Consider the following 21730-nt stretch of genomic DNA (forward strand, 5'->3'; position numbering starts at 1 on the left):
TGGGATTACAGGCGTGAGCCACTGCGCCATTCTAACTGGTGTGAGATGGTATCTCATTGTGGTTTTGATTTGCATTTCTCTGATGACCAGTGATGATGAGTGTTTTTTCATATGTTTGTTGGCTGCATAAATGTCTTCTTTTGAAAAATGTCTGTTCATATCCTTCACCCACTTTTTGATGAGGTTGTTTTTTTCTTGGAAATTTGTTTAAATTCCCTGTAGATTCTGGATATTAGCCCTTTGACAGACGGATAGATTGCAAAAATTCTCTCCCATTCTGTAGGTTGCCTATTCACTCTGATGATAGTTTATTTTGCTGTGCAGAAGCTCTTTAATCAGATCCCGTTTGTCAATTTTGGCTTCTGTTACCAATTGCTTTTGGTGTTTTTCAGTCATGAAGTATTTGCCCATGCCTGTGTCCTGAATGGTATTGCCTAGGTTTTCTTCTAGGGATTTTATGGTTTTAGTTCTTGCATTTAAATCGTTAATCCATCTTGAGTTAATTTTTGTGTGAGTTGTAAGGAAGGGGTCCAGTTTCAGTTTTTGGCATATGGCTAGCCAGTTTTCCCAACACCATTTATTAAATAGGGAATCCTTTCCCCATTGCTTGTTTTTGTCAGGTTTGTCAAAGATCAGATGGTTGTGGATGTGTGGTGTTATTTCTGAGGCCTCTGTTCTGTTCCATTGGTCTATATGGCTGTTTTGGTTACTGTTGCCTTGTAGTATAATTTGAAGTCAGGTAGCATGATGCCTCTAGCTTTGTTCTTTTTGCTTAAAATTGTCTTGGCTGTATGGGCTCTTTTTTGGTTCCATATGAAATTTAAAGTAGTTTTTTTCTAATTATGTGAAGAAAGTCAATGGTGGCTTGATGGGAATAGCACTGAATCTATAAATTACTTTGGGCTGTATCGCCATTTTCACAGTATTGATTCTTCCTATCCATGAGCATGGGATGTTTTTCGATTTGTTTGTATCCTCTCTTATTTCCTTGAGCAGTGGTTTGTAGTTCTCCTTGAAGAGGTCCTTCACATCCCTTGTAAGTTGTATTCCTAGGTATTTTATTCTCTTTGTAGCAATTGTGAATGGGAGTTCACTCATGATTTGGCTCTCTGTTTGTTTATTATTGCTGTATAGGAATGCTTGTGATTTTTGCACATTGATTTTGTATCCTGAGACTTTGCTGAAGTTGCTTATCAGCTTAAGGAATTTTTGGGCTGAGATGATGGAGTTTTCTAAACATATGATCATGTCATCTGCAAACAGAGATAATTTGACTTCCTCTTTTCCTATTTGAATACCCTTTATTTCTTTCTCTTGCCTGAATGCCCTGGTCAGAATTTCTAATACTATGTTGAATAGGAGTGGTGAGAGAGGACATCCTTGCCTTGTGCTGGCTTTCAAAGGGAATGCTTCCAGCTTTTGCCCATTCGGTATGATATTGGCTGTGAGTTTGTCATAAATAGCTCTTATTATTTTGAGATACATTCAATCAATACCTAGTTCATTGAGTGTTTTTAGCATGAAGGGGTGTTGAATTTTATTGAAGGTCTTTTCTGCACCATTGAGATAATCATGTGGTTTTTGTCATGGTTCTGTTTATGTGATGGATTCTGTTTATTGATTTGCATATGTTAAACAAACGTTGCATTGCAAGGATGAAGCCGACTTGATCATGGTGGATAAGCTTTTTGATGTGCTGCTGGATTCGGTTTGCCAGTATTTTATTGAGGATTTTCCCATCAATGTTCACCAGGGATCTTGGCGTGAAATTTTCTTTTCTTGTGTCTCTGCCAGGTTTTGGTATCAGGATGATGCTGGCCTCATAAAATGAGTTAGAGAGGAGTCCCTCTTTTTCTATTGTTTGGAATAATTTCAGAAGGAATGGTATCAGCTCCTCTTTGTACCTCTGGTAGAATTCAGCTGTGAATCCATCTGGTCCTGGGCTTTTTTTGGTTGGTAGGCTATTAATTACTGCTTCTATTTCAGAACTTGTTATTGGTCTATTTAGGGATTTGACTTCTTCCTGGTTTAGTCTTGGGAGGACGTATGTGTCCAGGAATTTATCAATTTCTTCTAGATTTTCTAGTTTATTTGCATAGAGTTGTTTATAGTATTCTCTGATGGTAGTTTGTATTTCTGAGGGATTGGTGGTGATATCCCCTTTATCATTTTTTATTGTGTCTATTTGATTCTTCCCTCTTCTTTTTTAGTCTGGCTAGCAGTCTATCTGTTCTGTTAATCTTTTAAAAAAACCAGCTCCTAGAATCATTGATTTTTTGAAGGGGTTTTTGAGTCTCTATTGCCTTCAGTTCTGCTCTGATCTTAGTTATTTCTTGCCTTCTGCTAGCTTTTGAATGTGTTTGCTCTTGCTTCTCTAGTTCTTTTAATTTCGATGTAAGGTGTCGATTTTAGATCTTTCCCACTTTCTCCTGTGGGCATTTAGTGCTATAAATTTCCCTCTGAACACTGTTTTAGCTGTGTCCCAGAGATTCTGTTATGTTGTGTCTTTGTTCTCATCAGTTTCAAAGAATATCTTTATTTTTGCCTTAATTTTGTTACCTACCCAGTAGCCATTCATGAGCAGGTTGTTCTGTTTCCATGTAGTTGTGCAGTTTTGAGTGAGTTTCTTAATCCCGAGTTGTACTTTGATTGCACTGTGGTCTGAGAGACTGTTTGTTATGATTTCCATTCTTTTGCATTCGCTGAGGAGTGTTTTACTTCCAATAATGTGTTCAATTTTAAAATAAGTGCGATGTGGTGCTGAGAAGAATGTATACTTTGTTGATTTGGGGTGGAAAGTTCTGTAGATGTCTATTAGGTCCACTTGGTCCAGAGCTGAGTTCAAGTCCTAAATATCCTTGTTAACTTTCTGTCTCATCAATCTATCTGACAGTGGGGTGTTAAAGTCTTCCACTATTATTGTGTGGGAGTGTAAGTCTCTTTGTAGGTCTCTAAGAACTTGCTTTATGAATCTGGGTGCTCCTGTACTGGGTGCATATATATTTAGGATAGTTAGCTCTTCTTGTTGTATTGATCCCTTTATCATTATGTAATGGCCTTCTTTGTCTCTTGTGATCTTTGTTGGTTTAAAGTCTGTTTTATCAGAGACTAGAATTGCAACCCCTGCTTTTTTTTTTTTTTTGCTTTCCATTTGCTTGGTAAATCTTCCTCCATCCCTTTATTTTGAGTCTATGTGTGTCTTTGCATGTGAGATGGGTCTCCTGGATACACTGCTGGGTCTTGACTCTGTCTAATTTGCCAGTCTGTGTCTTTTAATTGGGGCATTTAGCCCATTTACATTTAAGGTTAATATTGTTATATGTAAATTTGATCCTGTCATTATTATGCTAGCTGGCTATTTTGCCCATTAGTTGATTCAGTTTCTTCATAGTGTTGATGGTCTTTACATTTTGGCATGTTTTTGCAGTGGCTGATACCGGTTTTTCCTTCCCATGTTTAGTGCTTCCCTCAGGAGCTCTTGTAAGGCAGGCCTGGTGGTGACAAAATCCCTCAGCATTTGCTTGTCTGTGAAAGATTTTATTTCTCCTTCCCTTATGAAGCTTAGTTTGGCTGGATATGAAATTCTGGGTTGAAAATCCTTTTCTTTAAGAATGTTGAACATTGGCCCCCCACTCTCTTCTGGCTTGTAGGGTTTCTGCAGAGAGATCCACTGTTAGTTTGATGGGCTTTTTTTTTTTTTGTGGGTAAACCGACCTTTCTCTCTGGCTGCCCTTAACATTTTTTCCTTCTTTTCAACCTTGGTGAATCTGACGATTCTGTCTCTTGGGATTGCCCTCCTTCAGGAGTATCTTTGTGGTGTTCTCTGTTTATCCCAAATTTGAATGTTGGCCTGTCTTGCTAGGCTGGGGAAGTTCTCCTGGATAATATCCTGAAGTGTGTTTTCCAACTTGGTTCCATTCTCCCCATCACTTTCAGGTATACCAGTCAAACGTAGTTTGGTCTTTTCACATAGTCCCATATTTCTTGGAGGCTTTGTTCATTCCTTTTCATCCTTTTTTCTCTAATCTTACCTTCACACTTTATTTCATTAAGTTGATCTTCAATCTCTGATATCCTTTCTTTTGCTTGATTGATTTGGCTATTGATACTTGTGTATGCTTCACAAAGTTCTCATGCTGTGTTTTTCATCTTCATCAAGTCATTTATGTTCTTCTCTAAACTGGTTATTCTAGTTAGCAGTTCCTGTAACCTTTTATCAAGGTTCTTAGCTTTCTTGCATTCGGTTAGAACATGCTCCTTTGGCTCAGAGGAGTTTGTTATTACCCACCTTCTGAAGCCTACTTCTGTCAATTTGTCAAACTCATTCTCCATCCAGTTTTGTTTCCTTGCTGCCAAGTTGTGATCCTTTGGAGGAGAAGAGGCATTCTGAGTTTTGAAATTTTAAGCCTTTTTGGGCTGATTTTTCCTAATCTTCGTGGATTTATCTACCTTTGGTCTTTGATGTTGGAGACCTTCAGATCGGGTTTTGGCATGGTCATCCTTTCTGTTGATGTTGATACTATTGCTTTCGTTTGTTAGTTTGCCTTCTAACAGTCAGGCCCCTCTTCTGCAGGTCGGCTGGAGTTTGCTGGAGGTCCACTCCAGCCCCTGTCTGGTTATCACCAGTAGAGGCTGCAGAACAGCAAAGATTGCTGCCTGCTCCTTCCTCTGGAAACTTTGTCCCAGAGCGGCACCTGCCAGATGCCAGCCAGAGCTCTCCTCTTTGAGGTGTCTGTAGACCCCTGCTGGGAGGTGTCTCCCCTTCAGGAGGCACGGGAGTCAGGGACCCACTTGAGGAACAGTCTATCCCTTAGCTGAGCTCAAGCACTGTGCTGGAAGATCCACTACTCTTTTTAGAGCCAGCAGGCAGGAACGTTTAAGTCTGCTGAAGACGCACCCACAGCTGCCCCTTCCCCCAGGTGCTCTGTCCTAGGGAGATGGGAGTTTTATCTATAAGCCCCTGACTGGGGCTGCTGCCTTTTTGTCAGTGATGCCCTGCCCAGAGAGGAGAAATCTAGAGAGGCAGTCTGGCTACAGCAGCTTTGCTGAGCTGCAGTGGGCTCCACCCAGTCGGAACTTCCCAGTGGCTTTGTTTACACTGTGAGGGGAAAACCGCCTACTCAAGCCTCAGTAATGGCGGATGCCCCTCCCCCCACCAAGCTTGAGTGTCCCAGGTCGACTTCTGACTGCCGTGCTGGCAGCGAGAATTTCAAGCCAGTGGATCTTAGCTTGCTGGGCTCCGTGGGGATGGGACCTGCTGAGCAAGACCACTCGGCTCCCTGGCTTCAGCCCCCTTTCCAGGGGAGTGAACAGTTCTGTCTCGCTGGAGTTCCAGGCACCCCTGGGGTATGAAAAAAAACTCCTGCAGTTAGCTCAGCATCTGCCCAAATGGGCACCCAGTTTTGTGCTTGAAACCCAGGGCCCTGGTGGTGTAGGGACCTGAGGGAATCTCCTGGTCTGCAGGTTGCGAAGACTGTGGGAAAAGCATAGTATCTGGGATGGATAGCTCTGTCCTTCACAGCACAGTCTCTCATGGCTTCCCTTGGCTGGGGAGGGAGTTCCCTGACCCATTGCACTTCCTGGGTGAGGTAGGGCCCCACTCTGCTTCTGTTCATCCTCCGTGGGCTGTACCCACTGTCTAACCAGTTCCAGTGAGATGAGTCAGGTACCTCAGTTGGAAATGTAGAAATCACCCACCTTCTGCATTGATCTCACTGGGAGCTGCAGACTGGAGCTCTTCCTATTCAGCTATCTTGCCTGTGAGTTTTAATAAGTTTTAATACAAAATCTTTATTCTGACCAATGACACTTGAGGTCTGTCCTCTAGAAGTTCACAAACACATAAGTATCTCCACTCATAAACGTCCTATTGGAACTGAAACATGAAGGCTAAGTGAAAACTTTGCATTCAAGGTTAAACAGGGATATTAAAATGGTTATGACTTGAAGAGATGATAGGATGGGTAGGGACACTACAATCAGAAAAAGAAACTGGCCTGACAGAAGGCCACAGAACAGGGAATCCTTGATAAGATCAATTGACTGGTATGATTTAATATTATTTTTAAGTGGGACAGAAGTGACAGGAAGAAATAGATGGGAGAGAGTCTATTATTTGTTACTTTATGGTATCATGTATTTGCAGCCCCGATGTAAAATGTATATCCCACTGGACCCTGATTACGATGCAGACTGCCCCAATGTGACAGCACCTGTTTGTGCCTCAAATGGCCGCACTTTCCAGAATGAGTGTTTCTTTTGTGTTGAACAGAGGTAAGTTCAGAATAAAATGCCATTATTTTTCCCTCTACTTCACAGAAATTTCAAAGAAACATAGTCAAGGAATTGGGTTTTACTGGTGCACACTTTAAAAAAAAAAATAGCCTCATTATTTACAAAAACTGGGGACAGACTACAGACAGAGTGAAGAAAGAAAGTCTCCTAGAATTTAGTTAATATTCTAAGTTGAATCATTTAAAAAAGAAAAAAGGCTTACATAATGTTCTGGGAGAACTGTATGGAGATTATATTTGTAGGTAATCTACAGATTATATTCAAGCAATGAATGGAAATCTAGTTATTTTAAAAAAACACTCAACTTTTTTTATATGTCACATTGACAAACCTATGAATAGCACCTATCAGTGTTTGGTAGCTATTAAGAGGCATAGAAAAAGATGCAGATGCCGCTATAGACATAGACCAAGGTATAAACATAGATGCAGGTATTGATACACACACGAGTAGCAAAGGGGTTTTGTGGTCTTACATGCATAAAAATTGACAGTCAACTTTTCATATTGTTTTTCCCTTTCAAATAAATCCAGTAGGAAATTTAGACTAAGGAATTAATAATATTCCTTACAACGTATATTTAGCTCCACTCAAAATTGTTTTCACATATCAGCCCTGTGTCTTGTCAGTTAACTTCTTCATGACCTGTGAGATCTTCTCTGTTGGGGTTCCCCAAAACTATCTTCAGCCTTGAGGATTCAAGAGGACTCATAAAACTCAGAAAAGCTGTTATATTCATGGCAACTGTTTATTATAATGAAAGGATACAAATTAAAATCAGCAAAGACCAAAGATGCATGAGGTGGAGTCCCCGAGAGAGCAGGCACAAGTTTCCAGCTGTCTTCTCTCAGTGGACTCACAGAAGCGATACTTAATTCTCCCTGCTACCCTGACAACACACATGAAGTATTGCTTACCAGGGAAGCTCACCCAAGACTTGGTGTTCAGACTTTTTAATGGGGATTAGTCAGGTAGGCACAGAATACCTACATGGCTGATCTTAAATACTTAATCTCCAGCTCCTCCCTAGCCAGAGATCAAACTGATATGGAGTGCTCCAGGACCCTAGTAAACAACAACAGGTGTTCATTATAAATTTCATGGCTAGCATAAACTCTTTGGCAGACCCAGGTCCTAGATAAACAAACATACCCTATTGCACAGACTATTCCAAGGGCTCATAGGTTATCTCCCAGGAGCTGGTTTGAGCATGCCAAGCCTGCTAAGCCAACTCTTCTGCACAGCTTTCTTTGAAAATAATCCTCATGAGCTTCTAGTATCATGCTGCCCTTCCATGAGGATTATTCCATTTCAGAGGATAATTGAAATGTCTTTTAAAGAAAAAGAATGTAAATGTAAAAATGTAAGTTAACCAGGTCTCTACTGTTGGCTCTACTGTTCTCATTAAAAGATGAAAGAGATACCAGACTATATAGAATAATTAAGTTACATTATCCTTCCTTGCTAATGCAGTTACTGTTGATTTCTTAGAAATGAGATAGCCAGAAAAGAGACTTGGAAATGTCTTTGTAGCTCTTCCACGTAATATTTCTGTTATACTCTGTGGTGCTTGTACACACATTACTAAAAAGAGCAGTGTAAGTGGGTCTCACTCATAATGCCCTGGCCTTTGGAAAATCACATAGATTCAGACAGACACACAATGTGGGCCTTGATCTGCCGGGCTATTACTTCACAACTTCCCACAAAGATCATTCTGAGATTCCTTTCAGGCTCATCTAGGAAATGTGAGAAGGCTGTAACCTCACGGAACAGTGTTAGAAGCTCAAAGATCAGGCCTCAGATCTCCTTGGCAAAAATGGGGAAGAGATTAAAGAAACAATCGCTTCTTTCCTTCCTTCTTCCCTCCCTCCCTCCCTTTCCTTCCTCTCTTCCTTCCTCAATTCCTTCCTCCCTTCCTTCCTTTCCTTCCTTCCTTCCTCCCTTTCCTCCCTCCCTCCCTTTCCTTCCTTCCTTCCTTCCTCCCTCCATTTCCTTCCTCCCTCTCTCCTTCCCTTCCCCTTCCTTCCTTCCTTCCTTCCTTCCTTCCTTCCTTCCTTCCTTCCTCCCTTCCTTCCATTTTTCCTTCCTACCTTCTTCCTTCCTTCCTTGGGCTTCTAGTTCATCCTCCAGAAGCTGGTAATAATTCCTGGTGTAGTAATTCCTTCCTTCCTTACTTCCTTCCTCCCTCTCTCCTTCTTTCCTTCCTTTCTACCTTGTAACTCTGAGAGATGTACTGTGACCACTCTAGTTTTTATTTCTCAATCTAAGAATAAATGAAGAGCTCTGCTGGTTAAAATAGTTAAAAACTGTTCAGTAAGATTGTAGCCAATAGGAGCACAGTTCATATCAAACATATGTTATTCTGGAACACAGAAAATTAATTCCAATGGCAGGAATGGTGCAGTGACATGCATATTTGCTTAATTCTCCATATGACCTGAATGTATAAACTTAGTTTTCATGCCATTTCTATATCTCAGGGCAAGGAGAATAGTCCTAATGCTCTTTTGAACAATGGGAGGAGAAGGGTAATTCCTTGGTCTCTGCTCTTAGCAGTGTTTTGAGGAAAAAGCCCTGGCAAATTGGATTCACGGCTCTCAGAGATATCTGCCACTTGTGAACAATGTAAAATATTTGAAAAATAATGATGAATCCAAGACTTGGCTAGAATTTATAGTCATTCACTCTCCTTAATGAATCCCTCAAGCCTACTCAGTCTAGCACTCTGGTAATATGTGCTAAGAAAAGAGAACATTACATGAAACAGTCCATACTCTTAAAAAGCTTGTGGTCTTATTTGGCAAAAAGAACATATGCATACAAAGTTGATGAGAATAGAAAGCAACCTTGGTTTTGTTGGACAAAAATGATGTTTTAATAAGTTTTGAAATCATTGATAGAATTTACCCACAAATACAGATTTCAAACTTGCTTAGTGATACTAAGCAAGGATTTCTCAGGCAATAAATAAGCAACAGCTGCCTCATAGTAGCTCCCCGTTCAAATGGAGATCATGTGTTCCAAACAACCATAGTTCTTCCTCTCTCTTTTGTGATGGAAGTGGCTCACATCACTTATTTATATTACCCACTAGGCTCCAAGCATTTATGTTTACAATTCCTGAACCAAATGAGTGCATTAGATATATATCAAAGGTGAACCTGATTATAGGGGTTGGCGTGGGAAGTCTCTTGAAGAATGAGAGGGCTAAAGGAGTTTTAAAGAAATGGAACACAAAAAAGAAAATGGATTGTTCAATCTACATAGTGCCAACTGTTTGGGAAAACACTTTGAATCAAGAAAGTGTGCAGTGTCTTTAGAGATGTAATACAAATATGATGCTGAAAGGAATATTATGTATTTAGAGAATAGTAATATGTAAAGATGGAAAATAATGCAGAGGCTAGTCTTTTGTGAAACATAAATACCCAAGTAAGGGGAACAGACTACAATCAATGGACAGTGTTAAAACAGTGAAAAATTTGAGCACAGAGTTAATTGTGTGAATTATGCATAGCATTATTGCTGTGGTTATCTTTTACCTCTTGGTAAAAAAAAAATCTGGTATTTCTATGTTGAATGAAAAGGTATTGAGATAGGAATGGGTTAGGGGATGAAAAACTCTACATAAAAAATGTCATAGGACACCTTTTGAATAATCAAGACATGGAGAAAGAATGTACAAATTATAGTGGTAACAAACAAAAGTGAAAAAAAAAAGAAGGATGTAAAGGGAATTTAAAAGCAGCTCCCTTTTCAGGACCTCTTTTAGAAGATAAGTACATTTAATACCAATGTTCACTTTCCTTATGATACTAATCTTTTTTTCTCTTCTCTTTAGGGAATTTCATTATCGTATAAAATTTGAAAAATATGGAAAATGTGATTAATGGGTACCAGAGTACCTACACTTGCTTATTCTTTTTTCTACTTAATTCAGAATAGTATTTCTTTTGGAGCGTGAGGACGTAAATTAAATAACATCCCTATGCTGTACTTAAATATCGAACAAAATCGGAGACAAAAACGAAGGAATCAAACTGACAAGAACCAAATATCAAATTTATTACAAATAAACAACAAAAGAGCTGGTATTCATTACCGTGTATTGATTGTTTTAAGTCTTCTTACTCCCATTTTGGGTAGTTTAAATTCTCTTCACCAGTTGGGCTTAACCCTACCTAAAATTATACTTACCACCAATTGCAGGCCTATCTGCAGAATTAAACCCTACCCCACTAATATAATTAAAAGACATGAAGCAAAAGAGAAAATATCCTTCCTACAAAAGACAGAGTCCAAAGGAAGGAATCACTGAATTACCCAGGTCTAGTGCTATTTTTCACTGTTCGCAAATGGATGTTATACTTTCTGTGGTTGGAGAAGTAAAATACCATGGAGAGAGGAGGAGTATTAGGCTACTGGATGATTCCTACTCAAAGAAAGAAAGGACACTGGTATGGAAATAAGGAGATATGAATTTTGCCCTCAATTTTGCCACTGATTGATTAACTATAATTTTGGGTCACATTCACTATCAGTGTCTCTGGCCATAGTGGCTTTAAATTTTTCTTGGTTCCACTTACTGTTTTGTTTACACAAAAGAGTAAGTCATCCACTTTACTGGTATCTAGCCTTATATATATTGAATATCCTGATGAAATACACTATGGCTCCTCTATTTGTTAGCAAGATTGGGATTTGAAAATCCACTATAGGTTTACATCAGATAGCAGAAATATTCTAGCAATAACAATGAGTGTTGTTAGTAGCTAGTATGGGAACTAACGAGTAAAAAAGTCAAATAGAGTAGACATCTTTTGCTGATGTCTCTATATCCAGTCATCTATATTCTAGAAACTAAAACTCAATTATCTTCTTGTGATTACCCCAACCCTCATGGTTGTGTCTTCATTTGTGTTAACTTCATCATGATCTGGGGTGGAACACATAATCTGGGCCTATGCACATCTACAAATGGAAGTCCCTTGGTCACAGACATTAGTGCAGGCAACAGCACATGACCTAAAACAGATCCATTGATATTCTGGTCCTTACCTAGATACCCTAAGAGAAAGATTGTCACTCTTTTTTCCTGTAATGTGTTTCCTCAGAGCCACAGGCAGCAATCTCGTAAGAACAAATGGGAGCCCCTTTAAGAATGAAGTTAAAGAGCAGAGCAAACAGAAACAAGAGATACAGGGAAAATATATTCTGATGGCATCGATTTTCTGTCTCCAGCCATGCCATGCCTAAATTAGATCTACTCTTTGACTTTTTTTTTATAGGTAATAATACATTTCCTCTTACACATTTGGCATCATGTTTTCTGTTCTCTGAGATAAGCCAAATGATAAATTAAAGAACAATGTATCAAAGGAAAACAGATTCCCTAGATTTTTCACTTTTGCAAAGATCCTTTCCTAAAGCCTATTTGTATTGGAGACCAGAGCCTTTTCCCTGGTTACAAAGGCGGTACAGGCATCCAAGCCCAGACATTTTTTTATATACATAAAATGTTAACATCTAACTTCAACACAATAAAAGTCATATATGAGAGACCCACCGCTAGTATCATACCGAACAGGGAAAAACTAAAAGCCTTTCCTCTAAGTCTGGAACAAGACAAGGATGCCCACTTTCATCACTGTTATTGGACATAGTGCTGAAAGTCCTAGCTAGAGCAATCAGACAAGATAAAGAAATAAAGAGCATCCAAATTTTTTAAAAAGTTAACTACTTACAAGTTGAATATATGTTGCATGGTTACAGAAAGTCATCTTCCTGAAAAAAGAAAGGTTCAAAATCTGTATACTCTATTAGAGAGCCCATAATCAGGACAACAGAGCCTTTTTGTCCAAGGAGACTAGAAGACCAGCTTGACCGCTGCCTGTGCGGAGTTTTGGCAAGCAGCCTTGTCTTAATCATATCACATTCTCTTACAATTTTGTGCTTCTTCTCCCCAGTCCTTCTTTCCATGGCTCTCTTCCCTCATGAATATTTCCACTGTGTTCTACAGATGTTTTGTGTTGTTTACCAAATGCTACTTGCACCTCCTTGCCCCTGCTGACTCGGGTGTTTCCCCCAAGGACACTCTTGACTTTGAAATAGTGAGAGTAGGGGATGCCCATTCTCCTCCAGGGTTGTGGAGAACAGACTGGAATCATCTTGATTTTCTGAGGCAGCTTTTAGGCCATCATTTATCTGCCCTGCTGGAAAAGCAAGGTTAAGGCACATGCCAGGTGAATCACTAACGATGCCTCATCTCTGCTGTCTAGACACTGGTCATACCCCCATAAGTAATGCAGGCCTTTTGGCCTCTAACAGACACAGCCTTTCTTGACAACATTCATGTCATTGTCCTAGGAGGCTTCTATGTCTACGTAGTTTATTCATCCAAACCTTTGGCCTCACATTTGCTTAGTCCAGACATTTTAAATGTCAGCCCTGGTATGCTTGGGTGTGTTTATGTTTGTGATATGTATTTGTGCCATTCTAATTTAAGATTCATTTCTAGTCTAAGAGTTCATGACACAGAGAGCTTTCAAGGCACTCAACACCTCTAGGATCAGTACTGGTGGATAAATTTTACTTATGAAGGAAATGCTCTCCCCCTAACAGAAAACAATGTCTGTTCTTGAAAACTGTAAAGGATGCTACCCTAGTGAGTGTCCGAGGGCAGAGGAGGTTTTCTCAGGGCTAAGTGTGGCATTGAGGTGCAGTGATCTGAGGGATGGACATGCAGCACTGAGGCTTAGGTTCACTTCCTCCTGCCACATATGTGACTTCCATTCCTTGAGTAGCCCCTTCTCTACCTTTAATGCCACTTTTTACACCTAATATATGGGATTCCTGCAAACACTAAAGAGCATGTTTGGGAAAATGCCTTTTATAGAGATGGGTGTGTAATATCACTCACTACATTTTACATTATTAATAATTGGTTTATTGCCATAAATATAACCATATATATAATATATATAACTACATATATGTAATATATATAACTACATATATATTTTATATATATATATATATATATATATATGGCCATTCTTTTCATACACTCAACTCATTTCAAATGGATTCCAGGCTAAAGTGAAATATGTATCTAACAATGCCCTGAGATGCAGTAGAGACAGCTGCATTTATGGGCTTACCTGAGGTGGGAGAAGTTTTCTTCTCTTCTCTCATTTATATTAACAAATGCAAACAAACACTTCAAGGCACAATCTGAAGTGTACCAAAGGATGTTTTGGTGGTAAAGTGACTTTCCCTGGGTGTGAAAAATGTTATATTCTTCCATGTTATGAATTCACTTGAGAAACTATAGGATAAAAGACACAAGCTTAAAAATATCTTTTGTATCCTCTTCATTCATTGGTTGTGAAATTATGCATGTCAGGCATTTTACTGAATGTTTTTCATATGTTATTTCATTTAATCCTCACAACAAAATTATGTTACACATGATGCATCTCCACTTTGCATGTTCAACATATATTTATTTAATGAATATGTATCAATCATCAACTTATAAATTCTGATCTCTGATGAAGATCCAAGGGGAATTTAAAGATAGTATCACCATCAACATGGAAGAGAAACACAAATAACTAAGGATAAAACATAAGAAGAATAGCACCTTCTATTTTGACTGCTTTGTAGTTGAATGACTTATTAGACATCTAGGCCAAACTGCCCTCTAAATATCTATATCTGGGAATCAGAATTAGGATGGGGCTGACAAAAAGTTTAGAAGTCATCAGCGGATAGGTATTGGAGCAGAAAAGGTAAACTAAGACCTCCAACACCTTCCCCCTCCCCCCTCCCCCAACACACATACACATATACACACAGCTGTGGCCTTTTAACTCATTTCCTGGGTAAAGCCCGTATTCATTAGGATAGAATAGTGGCCACATGTTAATAAAAGGAAGAAGAAGAAGAGCCAAGCATTTTTGGGGAGTATGTATGTTTTTGAGCAGGAGAGAGTGAGTTGATATCATTTGATCCCCTAGTTCCAACATACCTAATGCTCACTCCATCTCATCCTATTCCAATTATATCATTGTATTACCCCATTCTTTCACTGCTATAAAAAAACAAATACCTGAGACTGCATAATTTATAAAGAAAAGAAGTTTAATTGGCTCATGGTTCTGCAGGCTGTGCAGGAAGCATAGGGGCTTCTGCTTCTGGGGAGGCCTCAGGAAGCTTCCAATCATGGCAGAAGGTAAAGGGGGAGAGAGGTGCCTCACGTGGTGGGAGCAGGAGCAAGAGAGAGAGAGAGGTGAGGTGCCACACACCTTGAAACAACCAGATCTCATGAGGACTCACCATCGCGACGACAGCACCAAGGTGGATTGCGTTACACCATGAGAAACCGCCCACATGATCCCATCACCTCCCACCAGGACCCACCTCCAACACTGGGGATTACAATTCTACATGAGATTTGAGTGGGGACACAAATCCAAACCATATCAATCAGTCAATAAATTATTTTACTTTTTGGTTTAATCTGGTTATAATTCGTCACTTATAATGGGAAGATCCTGACTAATACAGAGGAATGAGATCATTATTATGTATGAAGACTGCAGAGAATAAAAAGTGAAGCAGCTCTCTGCCTTTGGCTCCCTTGTGCCCTGGAAGATTACCTGTTACTACCTCTAGATGGCAGCCTCATTCTTCTGTCTTGCCTTATTTAACTAGTTCTTTATTTCACTAGAAGGGCCCAGAGAGCTGTGCATAACTACATTCTCCATCAGCTTTCCAGTTAAACACACAGTCCAGTTCTGCTGGCAATAGAGACCCTCATCTTCTTTCATCTCCTCCCTCTTTTCTTTTGTGTCCCCCTGTCAGTAGGTTCCATCAGGATGGCTCTCTCTGGAGCTGGAAAGAGTTTCAGGTTTTTCCAGTTTCAAAAAGTAAAGCAGCTTCTAAAATACAGACATTTGTGTTAATATTGGCTGTCTATTATAGCCTAACACTATTTCATTATTTAGTCTATGTCTCTGCTTTACACGAAATAACAAAAACAAAAATGAAATCTTCTCCTCAAAAGAGAGATGGAGAGGAACAATCCTGTATTACCACAGAACACAAAGAAAATTGTATCCTTTCTTTTTCTCTCTTCAAAATATAGAGCTCACAATTATTCTATTTTAGTAGGAAAACAAACATGCAAAGTCTAGAAACCCCTGATTTATAAATGTCTTCACTATTGTGTGAAAATCCTGTGCTGGTTGAAAGACAAACATGAACACAAACGTAAAAGCAAGGACATTTGGAGGGGGCTCTGGATGTGAGCTGATAATGGAAATAATCATCCGAGGTTCCAGATGAGAACACAGGTGTTCCATTACAGGAACAGGCAGTGTGACACTAGGGCACAGCACATGGGCAGAGATAGAGCTGTAACAATAATTAGCCCAGGTTCAGGGAACACATGTACCATGCCAAGTGCCATAGCATGTTTTATGTGCCTTGTCTCAATTGATCCTCTCCAGTCTTATAAGCCTAATACCATTATCACCCCCATACTACAAACGAGGGAACTAAACTCACACAAGGTAAGTAAACTATGCAATCTTGTAGTTCATGAAGAAGGACTGAGATTCAAACTCAAATTATCCTGCTTCTAACCACAACCTTATGTTGTCAAACCTAAATGGAACCAGAAAAAAGAGGACAGGTAGAGGTGATTATAAGAGATTTTCAAAAAAGTACAGACCCATATCTTCTTAAAAATCTAAGTCTCTTCTTTAACAAAGTATTCTGCCTAGATGTAATAATGAATTAACAGTAGTTTCAACAATTTAAGGACATTGAGCAAGAGCCTGACTCCTCTAGATAAAAGTGCAGAACATAGTTTATCTCTAACTACTAGGACAGCTTCCTCATATCTTCATCTGCCACCTAACTTTGCAGACCTTTGCTCTTCAGAGTGTGGGTAAGGACCAGCATTGGGAGCTGTTACCAATGCAGAATTACAGATCTCACCCCAGATCTACTGGGTCGGATTCTGCATCGTAGCAAGATCTGCAGGGCACTTGATCTCCAGGGCACGTTGCAGTTTGAGAAGAATCGGTTTAGACCCCTTAGGGCAATTTTTCCGAAAAATGAGTGGATTATTAAAAAATGGCTTTGTTTTTTCCCTGAAAGACACAAATACTTCCAAGATATTGTGTAGCTTGTTGTTAATGACTCTGAGAAAGATTTACTTCAGCATCTTTAATGGTTAGCAGTCAATGGTTAAAAAAACAAGCTCTAAATCCAAACAGTCTGAATTCAAACCTCAACTCCACCACATATTATTTAAGTGACCTCCAGCAAGTCATTAAACTTAACCCCTCTGTGCCTAAACTTTCTCGTGTGAAATAAACTGCCCTTGGTACATAGGGACTACATAAGGACTTGTTTTTATTACTACTATTGCTTTACAATGATCATTATTATTTTATTATCCTTATTGTTATCATCACCATCATCATAATTATCATTGCTCTGTTACTTTCTCTTGCTACAGATAGGAAAATTTACATTACCTGGGAGAATAACAACCTTGATAGGAGGTATAAATCAATTTTATTTGAAGCCACTGAATGAAAAAATGCAGCTGCTCAGATCTCATAGGACATCATTCTCTTCTGTGAATCTTACAATTACTATGATTCAACTATGACTTCAGGCAAATGATCCTGGTCTTATCTTTTCTATGATCTCAGCTCCAGTTCCAGAGCTCCAGTCTCCTGCTAGACCCTGTATCTGAATTTTCTACCATCATCTTACAATATAGAGATCTAAAACTCAAACAAGCATCTCTCACCACAGGCCAGCTCCTCTTCCCTATTTCAGGCCATGGAGCTGCATTTTCCCAGTTATGAGGCTGAACAATTTTGCTCTTTCTTTGTCCCTCCATGGCTCCACCTATGGCCATATAATCGTCAAACTCTCTATTGAAGTTCTTAAACCATTTGTGTTTAAGGATCATTTTTTCAAAAACTTTCAAGCCATCAAAGGCCAATATTTGTATAAAAGACAATAAAATGGATCACTAGAAAATGAAATAATAAAAAGTCAAAGAAAGTATAAGACCAAAATTTTTTTATCACATTCAGATATAAAATCAATTTCAATAAATTCAGTAAGTACAAATACAGGGGAAGAAAAAAATGAGAAAACTGAACTCATTTATAGAAAGTATGCATACAGGTGATCAATATACCTAGTTATTACACTCATAATTTTTGCTTTTCTGCAATTATAAATATTGAGTAAAATAGCAATTTTACATATGAAACACCTATATGAGTATTTTGAAAGAACATATTCTTGTAGCTGTTAAAAGATTTAGTGTACTCCTTGATTATTAACTCATCTAATTTATTGGTATCAAAGTCTATATATTTAAACTCTGTGTTGTTTTGCTTAAATAATGCTCATGTTTGAAAAGCAAATCTCACAGGAAATATTTATGTTAAATTTAGAAAATACATGTTAACGCAATTTCAGCAAGCTCAGGATATTCTATTTTAAACTGTTAGATGATATTAAGAAAGTGATACTGTATTTTCAAAATTAATCTTCAATCCTTATTAGTATTCAGTTCTAAAAAAAGTGGTATAAAATTACAGTTAACAAATTACATCTGATGAAAGAAATAGATTCTGGTTCTATAAAGTTTTTATGTATAAGTATTCTTTTGACAGAAAATAAAATTTAAATTGGAAACAAATGTGTAAGGTTTTGCTGCTGACTTTTCACAGATGTTTAATATTAAAATTACCACTACTACTTATTGCTAATTGTTGAATCATTTACATATGTCATAAGAACTTGTAGAAACTGTTCATCCAAGCATCTAACTTTTATTTTTGTCGTTAGTTCATGAAAAACATTCTACATTCTTTCCTTGAATGGAAGTATTAAAATCATTAAAAATACTGAAGATCTCAGACAAGTGAATAAGCATGGCTCATTCATATCCTTAAAAGTCTGAGATCAAACTGGTTTCAAAACTTGCCATAACAGGACATTTGTGTGGTAGTTGAAATATTTAACAGAGCATTTCTACTTAAAAGCTATAAAAGGCAGTAACTATTGTTCAGATCAGCATCCATAATATTACATAATAAAGGTAATAGTATTCAAGAAGTAATGCTGTAACCTTATGTAATTCAGTTTTTAATGTCATTAAGAACACTTTAGTTCAACTGCTTTTCTTTTCCATAGTGAGACTTTCTCCAAGAAGGTAATAGTGATTTATATTCTAGTACGAGTTCTTTCATCTAGGCAACCACTCCAGCATGTTTTCTTGTCATCATAGGTTCAGTATCAAAGTATATAACTACGCAAAACTTCAGTTTAAGACCCTATTTGCTTACAATGTAATCTTTCAGAATTTTAGGTAGCTCAGAGTTAATCACATTTGTTGCCAAAGAGGAAAAAATAAATCTTCCTTCATATTTACATCACCATGTGTAAATTACACAAGTACTAGTCAAGTTATAGTGGAAGATGTCTCAGCAGCTTCACTTATTCTATGAATTAATATTTTATACCACATGTCAGCATGCTATGGTGTTACTAGAAACTGATAGCTGAGCAACCATCTTTGCCAAAAATTCACCCAATATTTCCAAGTAAACATCTTTGATCCAATCTCTCACTGATGTCTCAGCAAATGTATATGCTTATACTAATCTGAGCAACCTGTAGTGACATTTAATAAGAAGCCCACAAATACACTTATGTGAAACTTTAAACTTTTTTTTTTTTTTTGTAAGGGAGTCTCTCTGTCTCCCAGGCTGGAGTGCAGTGGCGCGACCTCCGCTCACTGCAAGCTCCGCCTCCTGGGTTCACGCCATTCTCCTGCCTCAGCCTCCCGAGTAGCTGGGACTACAGGCGCCCGCCAACACGCCCGGCTAATTTGTTTTTTTGTATTTTTAGTAGAGATGGGGTTTCACCATGTTAGCCAGGATGGTCTCGATCTCCTGACCTCGTGATCTGCTCACCTCGGCCTCCCAAAGTGCTGGGATTACAGGCGTGAACCACCGCGCCTGGCCAAATGTTAGTGTTTTCATTGCTTAATTTGCCAAAACATTTCCATAAGTGATGAAACACTATGGTTTAGCTGTTCATAATGGCTATGAAATTAAATTCAATTTTATAAGGTAACATACATTGGAGTAAAACCAATACAAACTCATTTCATCTTTATTTCTTCTGAGTCAATTTTATCATCATTTGTTTTACTACTTGTACTGTACTCAGAATGGGTGTGTCTATTTCTTGTTAAAAAAATCCAGTTAGGTTTATTTTTCTATATATAAATTATGGGTAAAGGGAATACAAATTTGAGTTTCCTAATTTATCTAATAAGGTTAAATAAATAAATTTTTAAAACAGGTTTATCTAAAATTAAGATAATTCTAAAAATTAAAAAGATAATATAAATTATTCTATTTTTTTGGACTGTTATACATTTTGGGGACAAGTAGTGTTGGAAGAAGCATGAGCAAAAGCCCTAATTTGTACCATTTGTTCATTTTTGCAGTGTAAATACTCTCCAGTGGTCAAATTCAAGCTGCCCTTAGCAATCAGTTTGCAAACTCCCTGAATACTTGAAAACCAGTTCTCAAGGGCTGATGTAAGCTGACTCCAGCACACTACCTTAAGTAAAAAAACTAAGCTTAAAATATTACATATTGTATCTTATGGAAATTTAAAGCTATTTAATTCTTTCGCTTTGTTAAATAGCCTATTAAAAAGACGGAAAGACAAACTCTAGACTGCAAGAAAACATTTGTAAACCACATATCCACTAAGAACTAGTGTTTAGGATATATAAACTCAACAGTGAAGAACAAACAACCCAATAGAAAATGGAACAAAGTCTCTCTCAGGGTGTACTGTCTATTCTGCACCTAACTTCCAAATATTATTTTTCCTTTGTAATAAATTGCCGTATGCTGCACCTCATTTGCTGTGTGTCTCTTGTTTCAATTCATTTAAACTATGAAGACAAGAACCAGGGTCTCACAACAGCCATCAACATTGTTGGTGATAGGTTATGTTATTTAAACTTTTATATACTTAGCTATATTTTATCCCCTTTGACAAGCGAATGTCTAATACTAAGAGTGATGTGTTAAAGTTTTCTATCATTATTTTGTTTCTGAACACTTCTCCTTGATAGTTCTGCATCATAAAATTGGCTGTATTTATTGTAATTGGAGTCTTTAGCATTGTAAAGTGTTCATATTTGTCTTAATTTGATGACTTTTGGCCTAAATTCTACTTTGTCTGTTATTGACTAAGGATCAAGGGGCTAAGAATAGCAGAAATAAGCATCACTGGAGGATGCAGTTCATACATACATAATTTATCTTCCCATGTTTCTTCCCTTGCTGTATTACTACAGTTGCCAACAACAACAACAACAACAAAATATGCCACCTACTACTATGTTGCTTAGGACAGATCCCTGATCCTCTCTGAAATCTACCTTCCACATGTGTAAAATGCAGGTTATCACTTCTTAGTGTTGTTGTAAAGACTAACAGCACTGACAGCATTGGCAAATTGTGAACTTTTTTATGGTTATATTTGAAAATGAGAGTGATACAGGCTTTATTATCAATGATAAGGTAGCAGTTTCTTCTAGAAAGGGTACTGTGTTGTCACAATATCCTGGATCAGCCTCCACTGGTAGAGGAACTCATAGAAAATCATCCACCCAGATTGGGCCTAGATTTACTTCCATGGCACTTTGATGTTCCCTTCACGTGCTCCAGAATTAAACACAGATATCCCAGACAACCTGCAGGGAATTCATTGAACGTACAAAAGACACATGGATATATCAGTCACACTCACAGGAGAGTGAGGGAACACCTAGTTGTATTGACTATTTCTTTCCTGTCTCAGAAAAGAGACATGGGTAAGAAAAATACTCAAACAATTGAACCAACCCGTCATTACATACTTTGCTACCAATAAGTCTATACAAATCCGATGGATACAGATTCTATCTCTGTGACTTACCATGACACATGACACACAGAATTATTAAGTAGGTTGATAAAGTGTGTTATGGAAGCATGAATGTCACAAACCAAAAAGAATACAGAAAAGGACTGAACAACATTTCAAACAAGCACAGTCATGGTTAAGAGAAAGAAGACAAGACAGATTCCAGCCCTTTCCTCTTAATCCAGGAAGGCTTCTTAGAGTAGGCAGGGTTTCACAAGCCTATTGACTATATAAACAGTTGAGCTAGGTCAGTTCTTGCATTGCTATAAAGAAGTGCCTGAGATGGGGTAATTTATAGAGAAAGGTTTAATTGGCTCATGGGTCTGCAGACAGTGCATGAGGCCTTGTGCCAACACCTTCTCTTCATACCTTCTGAGCTCTGTTGCACTCT

At 38.2% G+C, this 21730-nt stretch overlaps 1 protein-coding gene and 1 long non-coding RNA gene across 2 annotated transcripts in view; one reads left to right on the forward strand and one right to left on the reverse strand.

Annotated features, from left to right (window-relative positions):
* The window catches only part of SPINK13 (serine peptidase inhibitor Kazal type 13), a 17537-nt gene extending 7142 nt beyond the window's left edge, over window positions 1–10395 (forward strand). Inside the window, exons 4-5 of the mRNA XM_032158289.2 lie at window positions 6146–6273; window positions 10139–10395. Of these exons, the coding sequence (XP_032014180.2) occupies window positions 6146–6273; window positions 10139–10187 (177 nt within the window). The 3' untranslated portion in view covers window positions 10188–10395. The remainder of the gene's footprint in view (window positions 1–6145; window positions 6274–10138) is intronic.
* Window positions 1–21730, reverse strand: part of LOC131383666 (uncharacterized) — a 132778-nt gene that overhangs the window by 20381 nt on the left and 90667 nt on the right. The window lies entirely within an intron of this gene.

This window comes from Hylobates moloch, unplaced genomic scaffold (assembly GCF_009828535.3).
Source record: "Hylobates moloch isolate HMO894 unplaced genomic scaffold, HMol_V3 SCAFFOLD_6, whole genome shotgun sequence".
NCBI lineage: Eukaryota > Metazoa > Chordata > Mammalia > Primates > Hylobatidae > Hylobates > Hylobates moloch.